General features: G+C 39.3%; 1 protein-coding gene across 1 annotated transcript in view; it reads right to left on the bottom strand.

Moving 5' to 3' along the window:
• Positions 1-17,885, bottom strand: part of LOC103365472 (transcription factor 4-like) — a gene marked incomplete at its 3' end in the record, with an annotated part of 104,831 nt that overhangs the window by 28,567 nt on the left and 58,379 nt on the right. Inside the window, exon 3 of the mRNA XM_008292914.1 lies at positions 5,448-5,506. Within this exon, the coding sequence (XP_008291136.1) occupies positions 5,448-5,506 (59 nt within the window). The remainder of the gene's footprint in view (positions 1-5,447; positions 5,507-17,885) is intronic.

Raw genomic sequence — 17,885 nt, 5'->3', positions numbered from 1 at the left:
TGCACCAATGAATAAACAAATCACTAATGGATGAATGAATGAATGAATGAATGAATGAATGAATGAATGAATGAATGAATGAACGAACAAGCGAGCAACCAAATTAATGAACAAATAACTGGATGATTGAACAACTGATTATATGGACGAATAGATTACTGTACAAATGAAGAAATGAAATGAATGAGTGAGTGACTGAATAAATGAATGAATGAATGAATGAATGAATGAATGAATGAATGAAGAGATAAGGGATCAAGTGAATAAATTAAACATATACTTGATGATGATAAAACTGATGAGTTTAAAATCAACAAATTATCAGAAAAAAAATATGAACGAGTGAATGAATGAATGACTGAATGACTGAGTGAATGAGTGAAGGGGGTTCAAAACAGATTCATCTTTTGGAAAAAACTACTATCAGAAAGAATAAACAGACTGAATAAAAAAAAAAGAACCCACAGCTCATCAAATAAGCACAAGTACGAATGAATGCATTAACGAATAAATAAGTGAAAAGATGAATGAGTGAAAAGCTGCACTGGAGATTCCAGATAGAGGAACTAATCTAAAAACACATGAATCAGCGACTGACCGTATGAACAAACCACTAAAACATGAATCAGCTATGAAGTGGTGAATATGAGTGAATATCGTTCATAACCGCTGAGACGTTCTGAACGATGAAAACTCTTCCAGACACGTTTGGCTCGAGGCGGCGATGTTCGGCATCTCGTTGTGTGTGTGTGTGTGTTTGTGTGTGTGTGTGTGTGTGTGTGTGTGTGTGTGTGTGTGTGTGTGTGTGTGTGTGTGTGTGTGTGTGTGTTTTTGTGCGTCTTTGTTCGTGAGGTTGCCACGGCCAAATCCTGTCCTCACCGCAGAAAGCAAAGGATCAAAAGACAGGAAGGTCCTTTTTCTAAACTCTGAAAACCCCGAGCGAGTCCTTCAGACGCTTCCCTTTACGCTCCTCCAGGCCACTCATTCAGTGATGGCTGCCCAGTTGCCCCGGGCAACCAGATCTGGACCGGCGTCAATCATTTTGTTTGGTTTGATCCGACTGTTGGCATCGGGTTGTGCCGTTATTAGACGGATTCTCCGAGTCCCAAACACCGAGCGCGGACCTTGTAGGACATAAATCTGGAGGATCCAGTTTAATTATTGTCACGTTTTACATCTAATTATGAAAATCCAGGAAAAAAAGAACATGTGGCAGTTTTCCACATAAAAACAAAACAATGTTGGAAAACTGTGACGTCCTAAAAACTGTGAAATTACAGCAAATATCCAGAAAATAACGTGAATTTAGCAGATTTACAAACAGTTAAACTAATTTTAGGGTCATTATTGGATACATTTAGTAAAAAAAAAAACTACTTATTTGTAAATAAAAACATTTTTACGTTGGCATAATGAGCAGCTTTGGCCTTTTTTTTCAGTCACAAAGTAAAGTAATATACAGATTATTATAAATGATATTAATTTAAAAATATATCAATTTGATCATTCAAATATGGTAAAATAATACAATTTTACAGCCGTGTTGTAAAAGGGTATTTTTCTTTTTTCGGTCAACATGTAAATCAAATTAATATAAATATATATTTTTTTAAAATGTAAAATAATATCAAATAATTTGTATATTAGTTTGATAATTTAAATATGGTAAAATAATGTAGTTTAACAGTCAAGTGCCATGAAAGAACATTTTTTCTTATTTTTAACAGTCAACATATAAATTAACACATTTCTCTTGGATTTTACTCGACATTATCTGTAATTTATAAAACAGGAAAAATTTGTAAAATATCTGTTTTTAAAAAGTGTTTTCCTTTTTTTTTTTCAACCCTTAAAATACAAAATTGTTCTTTCAAACAACAGCAAAACTGTGCAAAATAGTGATTTGTTGCCGATTTAAATGAAGTAAAATAAATACAATTAAAAAGTGTAATTTTACATCGGCACAAAATTAGAATTTTTAAAAATACAGATGTTTGATGTGGACATGATGTGAAGTTTAGCCTGGGTTTCTTGTTTTTGTTTGTTTGTTTGTTCTTTTTGTCAAACTCAACATGTAAAATAACACTTTTTTTTTTCCTCCAGTCATTTTAATAGTTATTATCTGTAATTGAACCAAACTGGAGTAGTGAAGGTAACGTGTTATTTAGTGTAAACGTGCATCAACAGGACGGCTTCATTTGGTCTAAACAAAAGTTAAAAGGGTTCATCCACTGGGGACCATGAGCGGCTTCATAACCAGGTTGAGTCTGAACGGATCGACCGACATCAAAACTGACTTCACAAACTCCAAACCGGTTCAATAAATCTGCTTCTCATGGATTTTCCTCAGTTCCATACGTTCAGAATCACCTGCAGAACCTCTTGAGAGTAACTTTGATTCCTGGATTCGGCGAACGTTCGTCTTTGATAAGTTTTAATTAAACCAAAAAGAGACATAAATGGGGAGCGGATCAGACCGAACGCGTCCGGCAGCCTGAACCAAGTTTTATAATTCGCCGGTCATCAAACTACGAACATCAAGACGCTCTCCGTTTAATATTCCGCCGGCGGAATCAAACCCCAACATCTGTACGTCGTCTTAATTATCAGCGTGCAGCTCCTCACCGATGCATATGGTCGGCGGCAACCGAGTAGGAAGATTACAGCGCAGATCCAAACCGGAGTCCTCGCAACACCTGCCGCTACTGTCGTCCCCCCTTTGAAAACAATAATCCTTAAAGTTAAAATGAATAATTATTTGTGTTGTGAAGTTGGGGAATAACTTGTGGAAAACAAAAAAACAAAAAAAACAGGCAGCAGCTGTTGTTTATGGCGGCGACGAGGATGAGTGACACGCCGAGTGCTGCACGGTTTGACGGCGTGAACTTTAAAATGACGGCACATTAATATAATATATGCGCCGCCGAAAAGTTGGAGGAACTTTTTCTGCTCGTTTTGTTTTTGAATGCAAAAAATTACAAACGTGAGCAACAAATTGTGCAGCGAATGGAGTTTGCATCCGGTTTAAAGCAGATAAAATGGCAAATTAAATGGATTAAATGTATTATTACTAATGTGAAATATGGCAAAACGATCACTAAACACCAGACAAAGGCACCAGCGAGCAGCAAATAAAATGAACCATCTGAACCCCAAAAACCCTCCAGTGGGTTTTACCAGCAGTGTCTTCAAAATAAATCTACAAATGACACCAATTATCAGACACAGAAGCTGTAAGAACAAACTACTTAAATAATCGTGTTTAACTTTGGACTCTGTTGAGAAATTAAACAACATTTCAATAAATTTACGTGAAGTTTTAGTGTTTTGACAAAAAAAAAATCCAACTTTTTGCATGAAGCAGATTCTGTGAAAAAATAAAAATAAAAAGTTGCATATTTTATCTAAAAGTCAAAACGAACACAATGTGACCAACGATCACGTCACAAAAAGTCAGAGACCCTTCAGCTGAACTGCCGGCAGATGGAGGACAAGTTTGGAAGCAAATGAAAAACCCAAACAGCAAAATGCAGCCGTGATTCGATAATCCGACCCTTAACAATCCTAAACCTTGCTGTCCGACAGGTTTTTAGGAAAAACAAACGGAACCCATGAAATGGTAAATGATCTGCACTTATACAGCACTTTTCTACCTTAGCGGGACTCAAAGCGCTTTACAATGTTTCTCATTCACCCATTCATACACCAACGTCCACAGAGCTGCCATACAAGGTGCTGCCTTCCACTGGGAGCTACCTCAGGTTCAGTCGCTTGCCCAAGGACACTTCAGCTGTGGAGGGGATCGAACTGCCAACCTTGCAATTAGAGGACAACCCGCTCTATCACCTGAGCTACAGCTGCCCATAAAAACAGCCGTAACATAGCGACAGCCTCCGACGTGACATTTAATGTCATCAATCAGGATAATGGCGTTTTATCTGACTGAACAATCCCACAGATTGGCTACGTTCACACTGCAGGACTTGATGCTACATTCAGATTGTTTTTGTGAAATCCGACTTTCTGGGAGTTCGTTCACATTTCCAATTAAATATAGCTTGTATGTGATCTGCTGAGTGATGGTAACGGTGGAGCGTATCTGCCACTCCCCCGCCGCCACCGATGGTGGAAACAGAAGTGTGAGCGCTAACTAAACTAGCATCAGCAGCCAAGTACTGCCTGTGTGTTCCGGACACTTCCACCCCGTCAGAGCGCTGCCCCGGGGTGGAAGTGGACGTTCAAGCATCAAGCCCTCCTCGTATCTCGACCTCCGTCCTGACAATCCGACACAAAAGAAGGTTTTACATTTAGTGTCGGATTATCGAGTCACAACTGTCCATAATATAAGTAGAATCCCCGTTTAGTCTAAAATGTTTGACATGTTGATGGCGTTTTTTTTAATAAAATTGATGCCGTATTGACAGTTAATGGCATTAAAACGTTGTCACGCTCCACAAAAGACCTTTTTGAGGTCGTGGTTGTTCTGTTTCCATGGAGATGCAGTTGAACATGTGGCCACAGTGGGTACAAACGCCCAGAAATGCCCAGAAACTGCCTGAAGTTTAGACGGTCAATCAGACGTTAAGACTCTCTTGACATCATGACGTTGTTGTGTGTCGTCGATGTGCACGTTGACTACAGTTCGATGTTTATGTTTTATTTTTTGAACGTCAACAAAATAATGCAGCTTTAGGCATTAAAATATGTTACAGGTGCTAAAAGGACATAAAAAATCAATGGAAATACAGTAAACCCATAACTTTGAAGCAAATACAACAAAAAAGATGAATTCAGACGCATCTTGAATTTGAAGATGTATACCTACTTCCATCTCGTCAGATGTGATTCAGAGCGACTGGCTGATTCTATAAAAGCCACATTCAGGCAGGAAGTGTCAGTATTTGGACGTCAACACACTACTTTACCAACTTCTCGTACGTTCTCGTCTTTACAACACCTTCAATTCCAAAACTCACCAAAAAGCACCAACAATCTACAAGGTCGCTTTCCAGTCAAACCTAAACATCCGACAGAAATCCCCGTTTAGCCCGAACCTCGTCCACATATTCAGTAACGTCGCCCAACAGGAGCTAAAAACAAAAACTCTGTGACTTTAAGGCCACGCGAGTCATCCTCGGTAACTTTTAACAACCCACCGGTCGTCCAGGTTACATACTAATTCAGGAGCCACATGTTAGCGGAGAATGAAAAGCAGCTGTGACCCGAGTCCGCCTCCAGTCCGTCCTTGAGGATCGGATCAAGAAAAAAGCTCGGACAAGTTTCATCATCACGTCTGCAGGTTGTTGCGGTAAAGTCCAGTTCCAGATGTGAACGGTCGCATCGAACCCAGACGGAGTTAAGAGATCATTTCACAACAAAAACTCCAAAAACAAAAACCAAAGACAAACATCAGCCCAATAACAGAATGAGTGTAAAGCCAGACTGACCTGGTGGCAGTGTGGGTTGGACTCTCTGCCGTACGAGTACGAACTCCGGTCTGTTTTACCTGGAAGAAGAAGAGAAGAAGAGATGAGATGATTAGTACAAGAACCAAGCTTTGTCATAACAGAAATTTTAAAATCCATCGAGAAAAAAAAAAAAGCAGCAAAAACATGTTGAAAAAAACAAAACAAAACATGAAATATTGACTTCCAAAAACTGAAGCGAGCAGCAAATATCTGTAAAATAAATAAATGCAAAGAATACAAACAACAACCAGCGACTGACTTCATTCATTCATTCATTGCACTCATTTATTCATTCGTTACTTCATCACACTGATTACTGAAGATCCACTAAATATGAGGCCAAAAAATCAAAAGGACGATCCAATACCAACATTCACTCATTCATTCACTCTATTATATATAAAATAGGCAGGAACATAGACTATATAAACATCATTCATTCATTCACTTACTCATTCATTCTTGACCGAAACATGCAAACAACAAGCAAAATATTACGTTTAATCTAGTGTTGAAAATCAGGCTATACATAATGACAACCACAGACTATTCATTCATTCATTCATTCATTGATGCACTCATTCATTCATTCTTCACTTAATTACACTAATTACAAAGTGTAAAGTCAGATCTGCTGAACATGGTGCAGCATGAAATCAAAAAGACGGTCTCTTATTAACATGACTTAATTCCTCATTCATTCATTCATTCATTCATTCATTCATTCATTCATTCATTCGTTCATTCTGACCTATTGACACTGACTGCAAAAAGCTTTGTTTAATCCACTGCTGGTGGAAGTCATGGATACAACAGGTAGCAACACAGAACTTTAACTTCATTCATTCATTCATTCATTCATTCATTCATTTACAATCCAGCCCGTTAAGTCTCATTACCAAATACAGTTTTTATTTATTAAAAATCAAATGTAGTTCTTCTGACTGTTGATGACTGGATGAGTTGAAGTTCTCGACGCCGACATGAGGACGACCAGGACGTGAACGTTTCATTCATTCACTTTCATTCATTCACAAGTTGAGCTCAGGAGGCGGCGTGTGGAGCGGCGCTAGCTCTCCTGATCACAGCAGCGCTCTGAGCGTTGTGTATGTTGTTTTCTGCTCGCTGATCTCCCAGAACAACAAAACGGACATCTGCTCCGCCTGCAATGCACAGATCCACATACAGACAGAAAAGAGGCTTTACGCTCCCAAACCCAGCTTTGAAAGCAACACTTTCATTCTCCACTTCCTCTCCGGCGCCGACTCGACGTCTCTGCAGATAAAAGGAACCAAACACGAGAACCTACAGAAGCAACCGTCTCCAGGAGCCTGCCTCACAAACTCACGTCTTGTGCTGATGCGATATTAGACCACGTCAACTCTGAAGGTTTCCATTTACGGCTTCCTTCTGCTCGTACCTCCCTCCGTCCCCGTCGGACCAGCGCCGGTCCGCGGAGGCTCATTAGCGAACTCGCTAAGCGACCGCCGAGGAACCAGACAGACTCTGGCACCACGCAGCGCACCGAGCTCACGCCGAGAGTTCACGCGCCGCCACGCAGCGACTGACGGGGAGCAAAGTCGGAAATCAAGCCAAGGCAGTTTTCGCAAATTAACTAAACCGAACGCCGAAGCTTCTACCTGGAACACCTGAGACGCCGTCCAGAGAGAACCAAAGAAACCACCAACAACCACCAACAAACACCGCAGGAGGCGTCGACTAATGTCCTGCCGGCTACAGACCAGCAAGAAGAACGAGAGTTTAGAAGAAAATGCACCGTGGTGGCACGTTTTATGGATTTTCAGCTGAAACTTCTGAGCGTAAATGTCCGTTTTTAGGTCATTTATGAAGTTTATTGTGGTCGGTGAAGGCAACATGAACCCTCTGCCTCTATAAACCAACCATGACTGGAACTAAAAAGAACACACCATAAGAAAGTTAGGACGGAAATAGAAATAATTGATAACTCGCCACCATGAACAAAAAAACCCAAAACAGTTGACAACATATGTTTTATTTTCTATCTGCTCTGTGGAAACGCTGCAGTTCAGTTGAGACGCCTCTGAGTTGTTGTAACAGCTCGTCGTCACTTTTAGCCGAAATATTTGACATTATCCTGTTTTTTTTCTCCATACGTTTAAAGCAAATGTTCATATTTTTGTCAGATCTTTTCAATGAGACACGAAGAACGAAGGGATTTTAGTAAAACGTCACGATTTTCTGGCTTAGATTTGTTGGATTTCTTACTTTTTTAAAACGAGAATCGGAAGATAAAGTGGAAAATCCAGTTTTCAGTTTTCGTCTCTGGTGAATGGTCATTTCTCGATTTGTTTTAAAGTCTGGACTGAATATGTCCAACATCAGCGTCCACACGTGTTCCTCATGTTGGAGAAAAACTCCATATGTTAGAGACGTTTACATTCCTTAAACTCGGCGTTTTTCTTTCGACTCTAGAAAAGATCGTGTTGGACGCATCGTCAACAACTTGCTGACGACTTGAGTTTGATCATCGGTCAACCGGTTGATCGACGAGCTGCTGAATAAACAACATTGATGCTAGAAAGACGTTTCACCGTGTTGGATGTATCCTCCAACAACTTCCTCCTCTGTTGACTGTTTCTGAGCCGTGCTGCGTTTATGTATCGATCCAGTGGGTTTAACTTTCCTCTCCGGTCTGGCTGCACTCCATCCTAATCCACTGAAAACATGAATATTGGTTGCAGATTATTTTTGGCAAATTTCTGAAGGAGACGAATGTGTTTAATGAAACATCACAATTTTCAGGTTGAGATTTGGTCGTTTTTGTTGACGGAACCTCGATGTTACGCGTGAATAGTTCAATAATCTGAATATTTATAGTTTCTGGCTGATAAATGGTGCACTTTTTGCAACTTTTAAAACGCGAAACATGACTTTTAAACGTGCATACAGGGCATGTTTTGAGGGTTAAATGGATAAAAACCACAACCTGGTGACACCTCAACACGTTTCAGTATTTAATGAGGGATCCCACAACGTTATTGGAGCTGCTTTGCGACCGTCTCGGACTTTAGCTGTAGCTTGTCGAACTTGCGTAATTTTGCTATTTGTGTTTGACCGTAAGAAACTGCACCATGAGCTCCATCTAGTAACTACCTCCAGGTTTTCCTTCCTCAAATTTCTGAGATATTTTTTCTGGTGCACGAGCTGAGCATGCTCTCTTGACACAAGTGATTTTATACACACCCATATATATATAAATGTATGTATGTATATGTATGTATACTGTCGGTTCTGCTCTTCATGTGCACATTCCTGCAGCCCGAACCAACATCTGATTCGCATTTTATAGACGTGAGAAGAAGAAGAAGAAGAAGAAACACAAATAAAAGCGCCGCCCTCACCTCCCCGACAGTCTTTACGGAGCGTCTTTGGTCGGACGCGCTGAAACATGTGTTTGATTGAAATCAGACATGGCGGCTCTTTTAAACGCAGGCCAAGGTTTGATCAAGTACACGACAAGAAGGTGAAGCCACTTTGGCAGGTAACCGACCATCGTTTTAATACACACACACTAAACAAAACACACACACACACAGCGAGTGCGTCTGGCTGTGAAAGAGGTGTCTGATGAATTTTCGAAAAACCGCCGCTGCGTGGAGACAACAAAGCTAATTTCCTCTCCAGCTTCTGAAGCGGGCTTCCTCCCCGAGCCGCGGGACCACTCCGACGACTATTTTTACCACCACACACCTTCTTCTTGGTTTTTTTGTTTTTTGGTGGTGGAGGGGGGGATAAAACCTTAAATCTTCAGCCAGTCTAAATATCAAAAAACAACAACACACACACCACCAGCACGGTTAGCGTGTAATTACGTTGTGCCGTCGGTGCAGCGGATGAGACGGAAAAAGGGGGTTTTATAGCGGAGGGAAAATGAAGCGTGCACGGTGCGGTGAAGGGCTGGAATCAGGCGTGTATAGACCGGCGCTGAATGCACGCCAACATGGTAGTCGATGCAGAAGAGGTTGATAATTACAGGCGCGCAGAATAGGAATGTGGTCGGCTGTGTGTGTGTGTGTGTNGTGTGTGTGTGTGTGACCGATACAGCGGCCTCGGCTTCGGCTACGACTGATGCCAGCTGGACCGGTTTGGCAAGTATACAAAGACTCCCACACACACACACACACACACACACACACACACACAGTACTAGAAATCACGAGCACAGATGCACACACACACTTACCCCCGTGTACAACATACATGTATACATACACACATATATATATATATATAGAGCCCCTCGTATACACAGAAACACACACACATGCAAATGTACTTTTGCACGGTACCGGAATACATTCATGCACCGAAGCGTTTAAAAAAAAATAATTCGGGACCACACACACACACACACACACACACACACACACACACACACGTTGATGTATTTAGATTTGACACCTCTGCAAAGAAGGAAGGAAAAAAAAAAAAAAACCTCGTCCAAAAATCTTTCAACCGCTGCACAATTAAAATGCATAATATCCCGTGTAAATTCTAAAAAAAGAAAAAGGAAAAACAAACCCGGATACGAACAGGTGCGTAATTCACCAGGAGCTGTAATTTTTAGATACGTAAAACACACTTAAGGTGCAAAAAAAATGTAAATATTTTTGCTTATGTGGCATCAACCTTATTTAATTTATCTCCAAACAAACAGAAAGTAACGACAGCTAATCGATACGATGACTTTTATTGAGTAGTTTTCGCTCGATAATTGAATAATTAAAGAGTTTTATTTGTCGCATTCTTGTATATCATGTGCAGCGAAATGCAAAGTAAGGAGAAAATTAGCAAAAAGAGGTGGAGGTATTAATGCTAATGCTGCTCTATCTATATATATATACATATATATATATGTGTGTGTGTGTGTGTGTGTGTGTGTGTGTAATAAACTCGTTTAACTGGCACGAACAGAAAATCAAAGCCAGGCCCGTGTTGCGGCGTTTACATGCACGGCAGCGATCAATCACGCCGTGTGGATGCGGGACCTTAACGTGGAGCCGGGCCAGCGCTGGCATGAGCTCTGGCACCGCCGCGCTCAAATCAAAAAACCTCCAGGAAGCAGAAATCTGTGCGTTCACGTAGCTAGCTGCACGAGCATTAAGACGACATGTATGTGGCTTATTTATGGACAAATGGTGCTAAACAATTTTTAAAAGTCACGTAGGAATTGATCTTTGGATCCTGCTAAAGGCCTGTAATAATAACTTTTTTAAAATTCAAATTTAATCGTTTAAATAAATAATTTGGCACAAAGTTGTCACAATTAGGACACTTTGGCCTTTACACGAGGAAGAAAACTTTAATTATTATCCAGTTTATGCATAACAGGGGAAATTATTTTGGTGTTTTTCTGTTAATAATCAGCATTTTAAAAAAACAACAACATACGACGTGTAGACGGAGCTGTTCGGTGAGTGTTTTCAGGGTAAACACACGTGAATGCAGATTACATCCGGTTCATGCAAACTCCAGGAGTTTGTGCAGAAGCTCCACAGAAGCGAACATAAATATTAGAGCAGAGCCTCGGTTCTGTGCTTCGGTCCCGACACGGCGACCTCTTCACCTCGGACGTCTCCGCAGGCCGAGCTCATGTTTTACACACAGCGACAAAAATCTCTGGTATTTTAATTTGGCTGCTAAAGAAAGAAGAGCAGCATTAAAAAAAAAGAAGAAGAAGAAGAAGAAGCAGCAGCGATGGGAAGGGTCAACCACGAGATCACACACCCCGTCACAGTGTGTGTGTGTGTGTGTGTGTGTGTGTGTGTGTGTGTGTGTGTGTGTGTGTGTGTGTGTCCAACAACACACAACCGCACACGAGCTGCACAACACATCTGAACCAGAGAATCTATTACTTCCTTTAAAAGAAGAAAAAAAACATATTAGAGGACAGTTAATTAATAAGGAGAGAAAAAAAAAGATGTCACAAGAAAAAGTACGTTTTAATTAAATGCTGTAAAAGTGGTTTTGTTTTTTTCCTGCTTTAAACGAGAGTTTCATGAAAATCTTGTTGTTTTTCAGCAGATGAAGGATCTGATATGATGCGTTTCTACGGATATTAAAAAATAAACAGCTAAAAAATATAAAGACTTTTTATTAAACATATAGAATACATTTGTGGTTCATTTTGTTGTTTTTATCTTATTTCCTGCAAAAATTCTTATGAATCAGTCAGAACAGGTCACCATTATTAGAGGATTATGGTCAGATTAGATTTTTTTTTTTTAAAAACATCTTTTGATCCATTTCAATGTGTTTAAAAAAATGCCAAGATAAAAATATAAAATCTTAGATTTTTTTTTAAACATTAAATATATATTTAATTGTTCCTTTTTTTCTTATTTCTTGTAAATAAATAAATAAATAATTTTTTAAAACAGTTTGATCATTTATTGGATGTTTAGATTTTTTTCCAAGTTAAATCACATCACATATATATGTAGTTCATCTTTTATAAAGTAGAAGTAATAAAAAAATAAATAAATAAAAAACTCTTACAAATTCATCTGCAACTTCTCTACTCTTCAAAATAAAAGCCCTTCAGTGAATCTTTGGATTTTTTCAGACTCTACTTGAACACATTTGAGGTGTTCAATTTATTCTCAATTATAGTCAATTTATTTCGTTTTTTTTCTTTCTTTCTTTCTTTCTTTCTTTCTTTATTTATTTATTTATTTATTTATTTAAGCCAATGAAACACCTATTTTCATTCATTTAATGCATTTTTTCTTAAATAAAATAAAACAAAATAAAAAACACATAATCTTGCAATTTTTAAACATAACAAAAGACATTCAGCTGCTCATTTTTCTTATTTTTTCTTTCTTATTTCTTGTAAAGATGGTTATAAATCCAGTTAGAACAGGTTTAAACATCTATCGGATGTTTATTTATTTTCCAAATAGGATCAAATAGAGATGTACTTTATTATAAGTTCATCTGGAGATGCATCATTAGTGTTTTCGTTTGTTGATTTTATTTCTTTATTCTTCTGCCTGTTTCAGAATCTATTAGACGACTTCTGGATCAAATCCCAGCAGAACCTTATTTCCTCTCGTCTTTTTTACTTTCTGTACTCTTCAAAATAAAAGCACATCAATGATTCTCACTGGGGTTTTGTTTGTTTGTTTGTTTGTTTTAAACAGTTCTGAACACTGTTTTAAGACGAGGTTACAAAATGTGAAAGTGCTTCAAGGAAATCTCAGACGGCTCTTTGACAATCCCGCTTTGATCTGAGAACACCTCGTGTTTTAAACATCAGGTTCCCTCGAGAACCTCCTCTTGAAGGAAAACAGACTTTATAAGCATCAACAATGAAGATCTGAAACCTCAGAACAGTTGTCAAAAACCTACAGGGTTCTCAAATCGTGTACTCAGAGGAACCTTTGACATTTAGGAGTTAGACAGAATTAACTAAATGTTCTCAAACCACAACTTCAAGAAACTCAAACCTCATTCAGACCCATTGACAAACCTCCAACAAGCAAGTGCTTCATTTTTCCCTTCAAGGAACCTCAACAACCAGGAAGACTCTTGGAAAGACACGTTTTCTAAAAATCTGAGTTGATCTCTGAGGACTTCGTCGCTCTAAAACGGAATCCGTTTGCCTGAAACCTCAGAGGACTCCAATGAAACCCGACTTGTTGATGAGTCTTTGGCAGACTTTCTAGGAACACCCAAAATGTGGAGGTTCTCAATCCCGAGAAGTCCCCACAAATACCTCGAATGTTTCTGACAACCTAGAGAAACCCACGTGCTCCTCGTTCTTGAACGGATTTCTGAGAAACGTGGTGGCGGCGTTTCCACAAACCTCTGAGACACAAACAGTCGCTCTGGTTTTGCTTCACCAAAGACTAATGAAGCTTGCTGTGTCTTTAGAGAACCTCAGAGGACCCTGTTCTGTTTCAGTGAGACTGATGCGTTCTAACAACTAACACAAAGAATCAGGAACCTTTTCTTTAGGAGTTCTCAAAGTCCAGCAACACCTCGAGGAAACCTTTTGACAAGCCTTCCAGGAGACTGTTTTAAGGAACGTTTCTCAAACCACAAGAGAACCGATTTCTGTTAGAGTCACCCTTTTTATTTTTAACCATTCCATGATCTCCGACAGCTTCCAGGAACGTTGAACAAATAGTTTTCAGTCTTCGTGATTCCATCTCAGATCATCAGGAACCTTCTGCTCGACCATCTCTGATTGGCTTGAAATCATAAACTATGGATTTATAAAATGGGATCTGGGACATTTTAGATTAATATATAAAATATTTCCATTAATCTCTCACTTTCAGCACGTTGATGAACCAGAAGTCTATTTTTGTTTGAACAAGCTCGACAAGTGGTACCATAAAACCTCAAGTATGGGTTAACAGACTGATCCAATCTAAACCGAGTTCTGCAGATTCAAACTGGTTCTCCAGATAGAACTCAGAGTGTTGTTGTATTTCTTTAATAGGGGCGTTTTCTTTTTACTTTCAGACCCCACTTTGTGGACGATAATCTTGGTTTGGAGACTTTTTGTACAGTTTGGTGTAATTTCTACGACGATGAAACATAAATCTGCTGTAACAGTGGGAAATGTTTATGCGTTGATGTAAATTAAATGGTGATCTGATGGATTTATGTGAGCAAGACTTAAATTTATTCTGATGATCACTGAGGAAGGACCAAGACGGATGCTGTTGCTTTGAGTTCCATTGGATATAAGCTGATGCATCGACCTGAAACTTCACTAATATCTTCGTAAATGTCAGTCTAAGTCTTCTGAAGATCGTAAAACTAGACAACATGCAAAAAATAAAAAATGGAATTTTCTACCCTGTATGCACCAAGAGAACCACTTGGATCTGTTCAACAGGATTCTGCTCATAGTTCAAATCTTTCTGTAAAAATATCAAACATTCGCTCAACTGGTTCGTCTCCGTCTGCTTCCAGATCGTCCCTTATTGTCTCTACTCACATTAAAGGCAAACAAAAAAGGTTTAAAATAATCTAAAAGCAAACACCGACTGTCTCAAATCTCCAAAGAACCCCCTCAAAGAAGGTTTCAGAGGTTGGCTCTACGTCCACCAGCCTCTCCGAGGAACCCCGCCGGAACCCTAAGAGGCTCATTGGCGTCGGTTTTCTGGCTGCAGAGGTGCAGAAGGTGGAGGAGGGAGGTCGGCCCACTGCGCCGGATAAAGCCCATCGAGAAGTCAGCGAGCCACGAGGACCAAATCCCCGCTAATCCACAACGCCGAGGAAACCCGAATCAGCTCCACGACGGGCCGAAAGCGGACAGGAAGCAGGAAGCTCGGCCGGACTTTGAGCTCATCAGACACAAACTTCTTCATCAGGACTTTAGATTAGATTCAACTTTACAATCAGTGAACAACAAAATGCAGCTTAGCGTCAAACTGGAGGCGCAAAGGAAGCAGTGGAGCACAAAATACACAAAATAGAGTCAAGATGTTATGGTGAAGATGCTGCAAAGAACTGTGTCCATGCTAGATTAAATGTACGTCAACAGCTTTGAAATGGAATTTAAACCTCATGTAGGTTTGAAAAAACTCCTTTAAAGATTTCATTTTCCACATTTTGAGTTATCTTATTGTTTTTCTTCTGAAGCTTTTAAGGTGATAGATGAGCGGTCATGGACAGAACTGGACTGAATTAGGTGTTTTTATTTGAAACCATCCATTGTTTGTCAAGATAAAAGAACATTTCTCTCATACTTTGCATGTGAAAGGCAAGAAATGTATCTTTCAGCGCATAAATGACCTCTTTTGATCCACTTACATGCATTTTTTTAACAAATGCTGATAGAAATATTAAATTTTACCATTTTTTAACATAAAACATATTTAATTTTTTTTTCTTACATATTTCTCACAAAAATAATCATCAGTTCAGTCAGAATATGTCTTATTGGATTTATTTTTCTCCTTACATTAGATTAAACACAGATCCACTGAATTATGAGTTTATTTTGAAAAACAAGAACATTAATTACATTCACAATTATAAAATTCTCTTTAAAATGCATCTGTAGAGTTATTAGTATTACTATTTTTGAACCTCCCTTCCTCTCACCTCTTCAAAATAAAAGCACTTCAGTGAGTCTCACTGGGATGTTTTTTAGTTTACATCCCTGAAAACTCTCCAATATGAAAATAGAAAATGTGAAATATAATAATAATGAATATCTGTCTGACGTTGCACAAAATGTTAAACATGAACTTCACATGTATTTTATTTTGTAAAGATTATCAAAGGACCAAGATAGAGCGTAAGAGTGAATGATAATAAGAACATTACAGCAGCAGTAGTTTTCCCCACAAACCTGAACATTATTTTAAAGTTTAAATGAAAATCACTCAAACTCAACCTCTATCTGAAAAACAGCATCTCTCAACGTTGGTTCTAACATCAAGATTCAACCTTAAAGCAGCAGGAATGTACGTGAACAACAGTCAGAGGCCAGAACCCGAGTCCATCTAGTCTCCATCAGCGCCTCGGTTCGGACTCACTTCACGAGATGTCGAACTTCCAGGATCTCAAAAGGTCGCTGCTGTTATTTTACTGTTCCTTTGGCCTTATTATTATGATTATTTTACCCAGCTGCTTGTCTGACAGGTGTTTTACAGATCAAGGTCGACACGAGACACAAAAACCGGAGACTCGTAGCACACAATCCAAATAAACGGTGGACTTCGATGGACTCGCCTACGCAGCAGAAAACCCACAAACCAAAATCACTTTGCACTCTGGTCACGTCGGCTCCGTCCAAACCCAGAACCAGACCTGCAGTGTTCTGCTTTTAGTTCTGTTCTTTTAACCTTTTTGTTCCCTTTTATTGTGTTCGTCCTCACGTTTTCCTTTTTCTTGTTCTGGCTGAATGAAAGAAGCAGGATGGATTCTGATCGCTGTTTCCAAGTTCAAGTTGGTAAAACGAAGCTCCTGGTCGTTATTATCAAATATTCTGTATTTAGTGTTTTTGCTTCTTAACAAAGACAACGAGTGCTAACTTAGCCTCTGAGATGCTAACAAGGTGAATACAAATCTAAAAATGAGACATCTTAACTTAAAACAATGGGTGTCAAATGCAAAAACACAAGTCAACTTCTCAAATACTGATTAACTCTTGCAGCATTTTTGACGCTTCCGGAATAATTCTGACTTTTCGCACACTTTGCATCCTCGTATTTGTGGAACAATAAAGTAGAACAAACATTATTTCCTGTCACTTGCAGCAGAAGGAAAACCGAGGAGTCAAGACGAGGTGATGAAATGTCAAATAGCAGCGAAACCATTCCTGGTGAAAGTTCTAAACCTCAGATGAGCGCAATAAAAACAGCAAATTCGCCTTAATTTGCACCAAAAGATTGAGCATTTAAAAGGACTTGATGAACTGGATTGAGAATGTTCCTTTGCCACTAAACTGCATTTTCAGTTACGCTTTGACGTATTTTCCGACGTTTGTTCACAACAAATACGTTTCTGATGAACATATCTTTGACATTTTTGTTATTTTACTGCTTCCTCTTTAGCCGACCGATCAAATACTAGTCGGACGTGTCACCATTGTAACCCAGAAAATGGAGAAAAGCTTCAAACATGGAGTGAAAGAGTCGAATTTTAACCCAAACTATGACATTTTTCCGAAATCTAACCAAGTGACTTTGGTGCTGAACCTTAACCGAGCTAAAAAAATATAGCCCAGAGACTGATATCGTCCTAAACGTAACCATGTAGCGTTGGTGCCTAAACCAAACCAGGAAGTGAGTTCTTGACAAGTCTGGACAATATGCTCATAAAATTCCTTTCTTAAGAGTTAGATGTTGACATTAGTGATGCTCTCATGTCTCATATGAAGCCAAGGTTAGCAGATGTTAGATTAGCTTAGCATAAACCCCAGTAACAGTTAGCCTGGGTCAATCATGGTCCAACAAATCCAACTGCAAGCACATATAAAGTTCACTAATTAACATGTTGTACCTTGTTCAGTCATGTCTCTCTGTTGTTGAAAACTACTGGCAGCATTTTATGGTGAAATCTGAACAGCTTAGAAAGAATCCAGATACAACATGTATGAATCGTCCTTATAACGACTGAGACGGGAGGTTTTAAAGCAACAATTATCCTGAAAATAGCCTCACGGAGACAATCCTGAGACAACAGACCAAAAGTACCGTGACGAGAGAAAACGAAACTTAACTCCGATACTGACGGCACAAACTCTGGCCTTCTGGGTGTAGAGTCAGTAGATCTGGTCGGTATAGACGCTGGTTTATGCCAACAACCACCGTTTCTTACTCAGACATAATCGTCACCACAGGTCACAAACAAACAAGTTACGTCCCTTTTTAAAAGCAGAATGCAGTTTCGTCGTACAGGAAC

The sequence above is a fragment of the Stegastes partitus genome, unplaced genomic scaffold (genome assembly GCF_000690725.1).
Source record: "Stegastes partitus isolate 25-593 unplaced genomic scaffold, Stegastes_partitus-1.0.2 Scaffold843, whole genome shotgun sequence".
Taxonomy (NCBI): domain Eukaryota; kingdom Metazoa; phylum Chordata; class Actinopteri; family Pomacentridae; genus Stegastes; species Stegastes partitus.
This window is presented reverse-complemented; position numbering and strand designations above follow the sequence as displayed.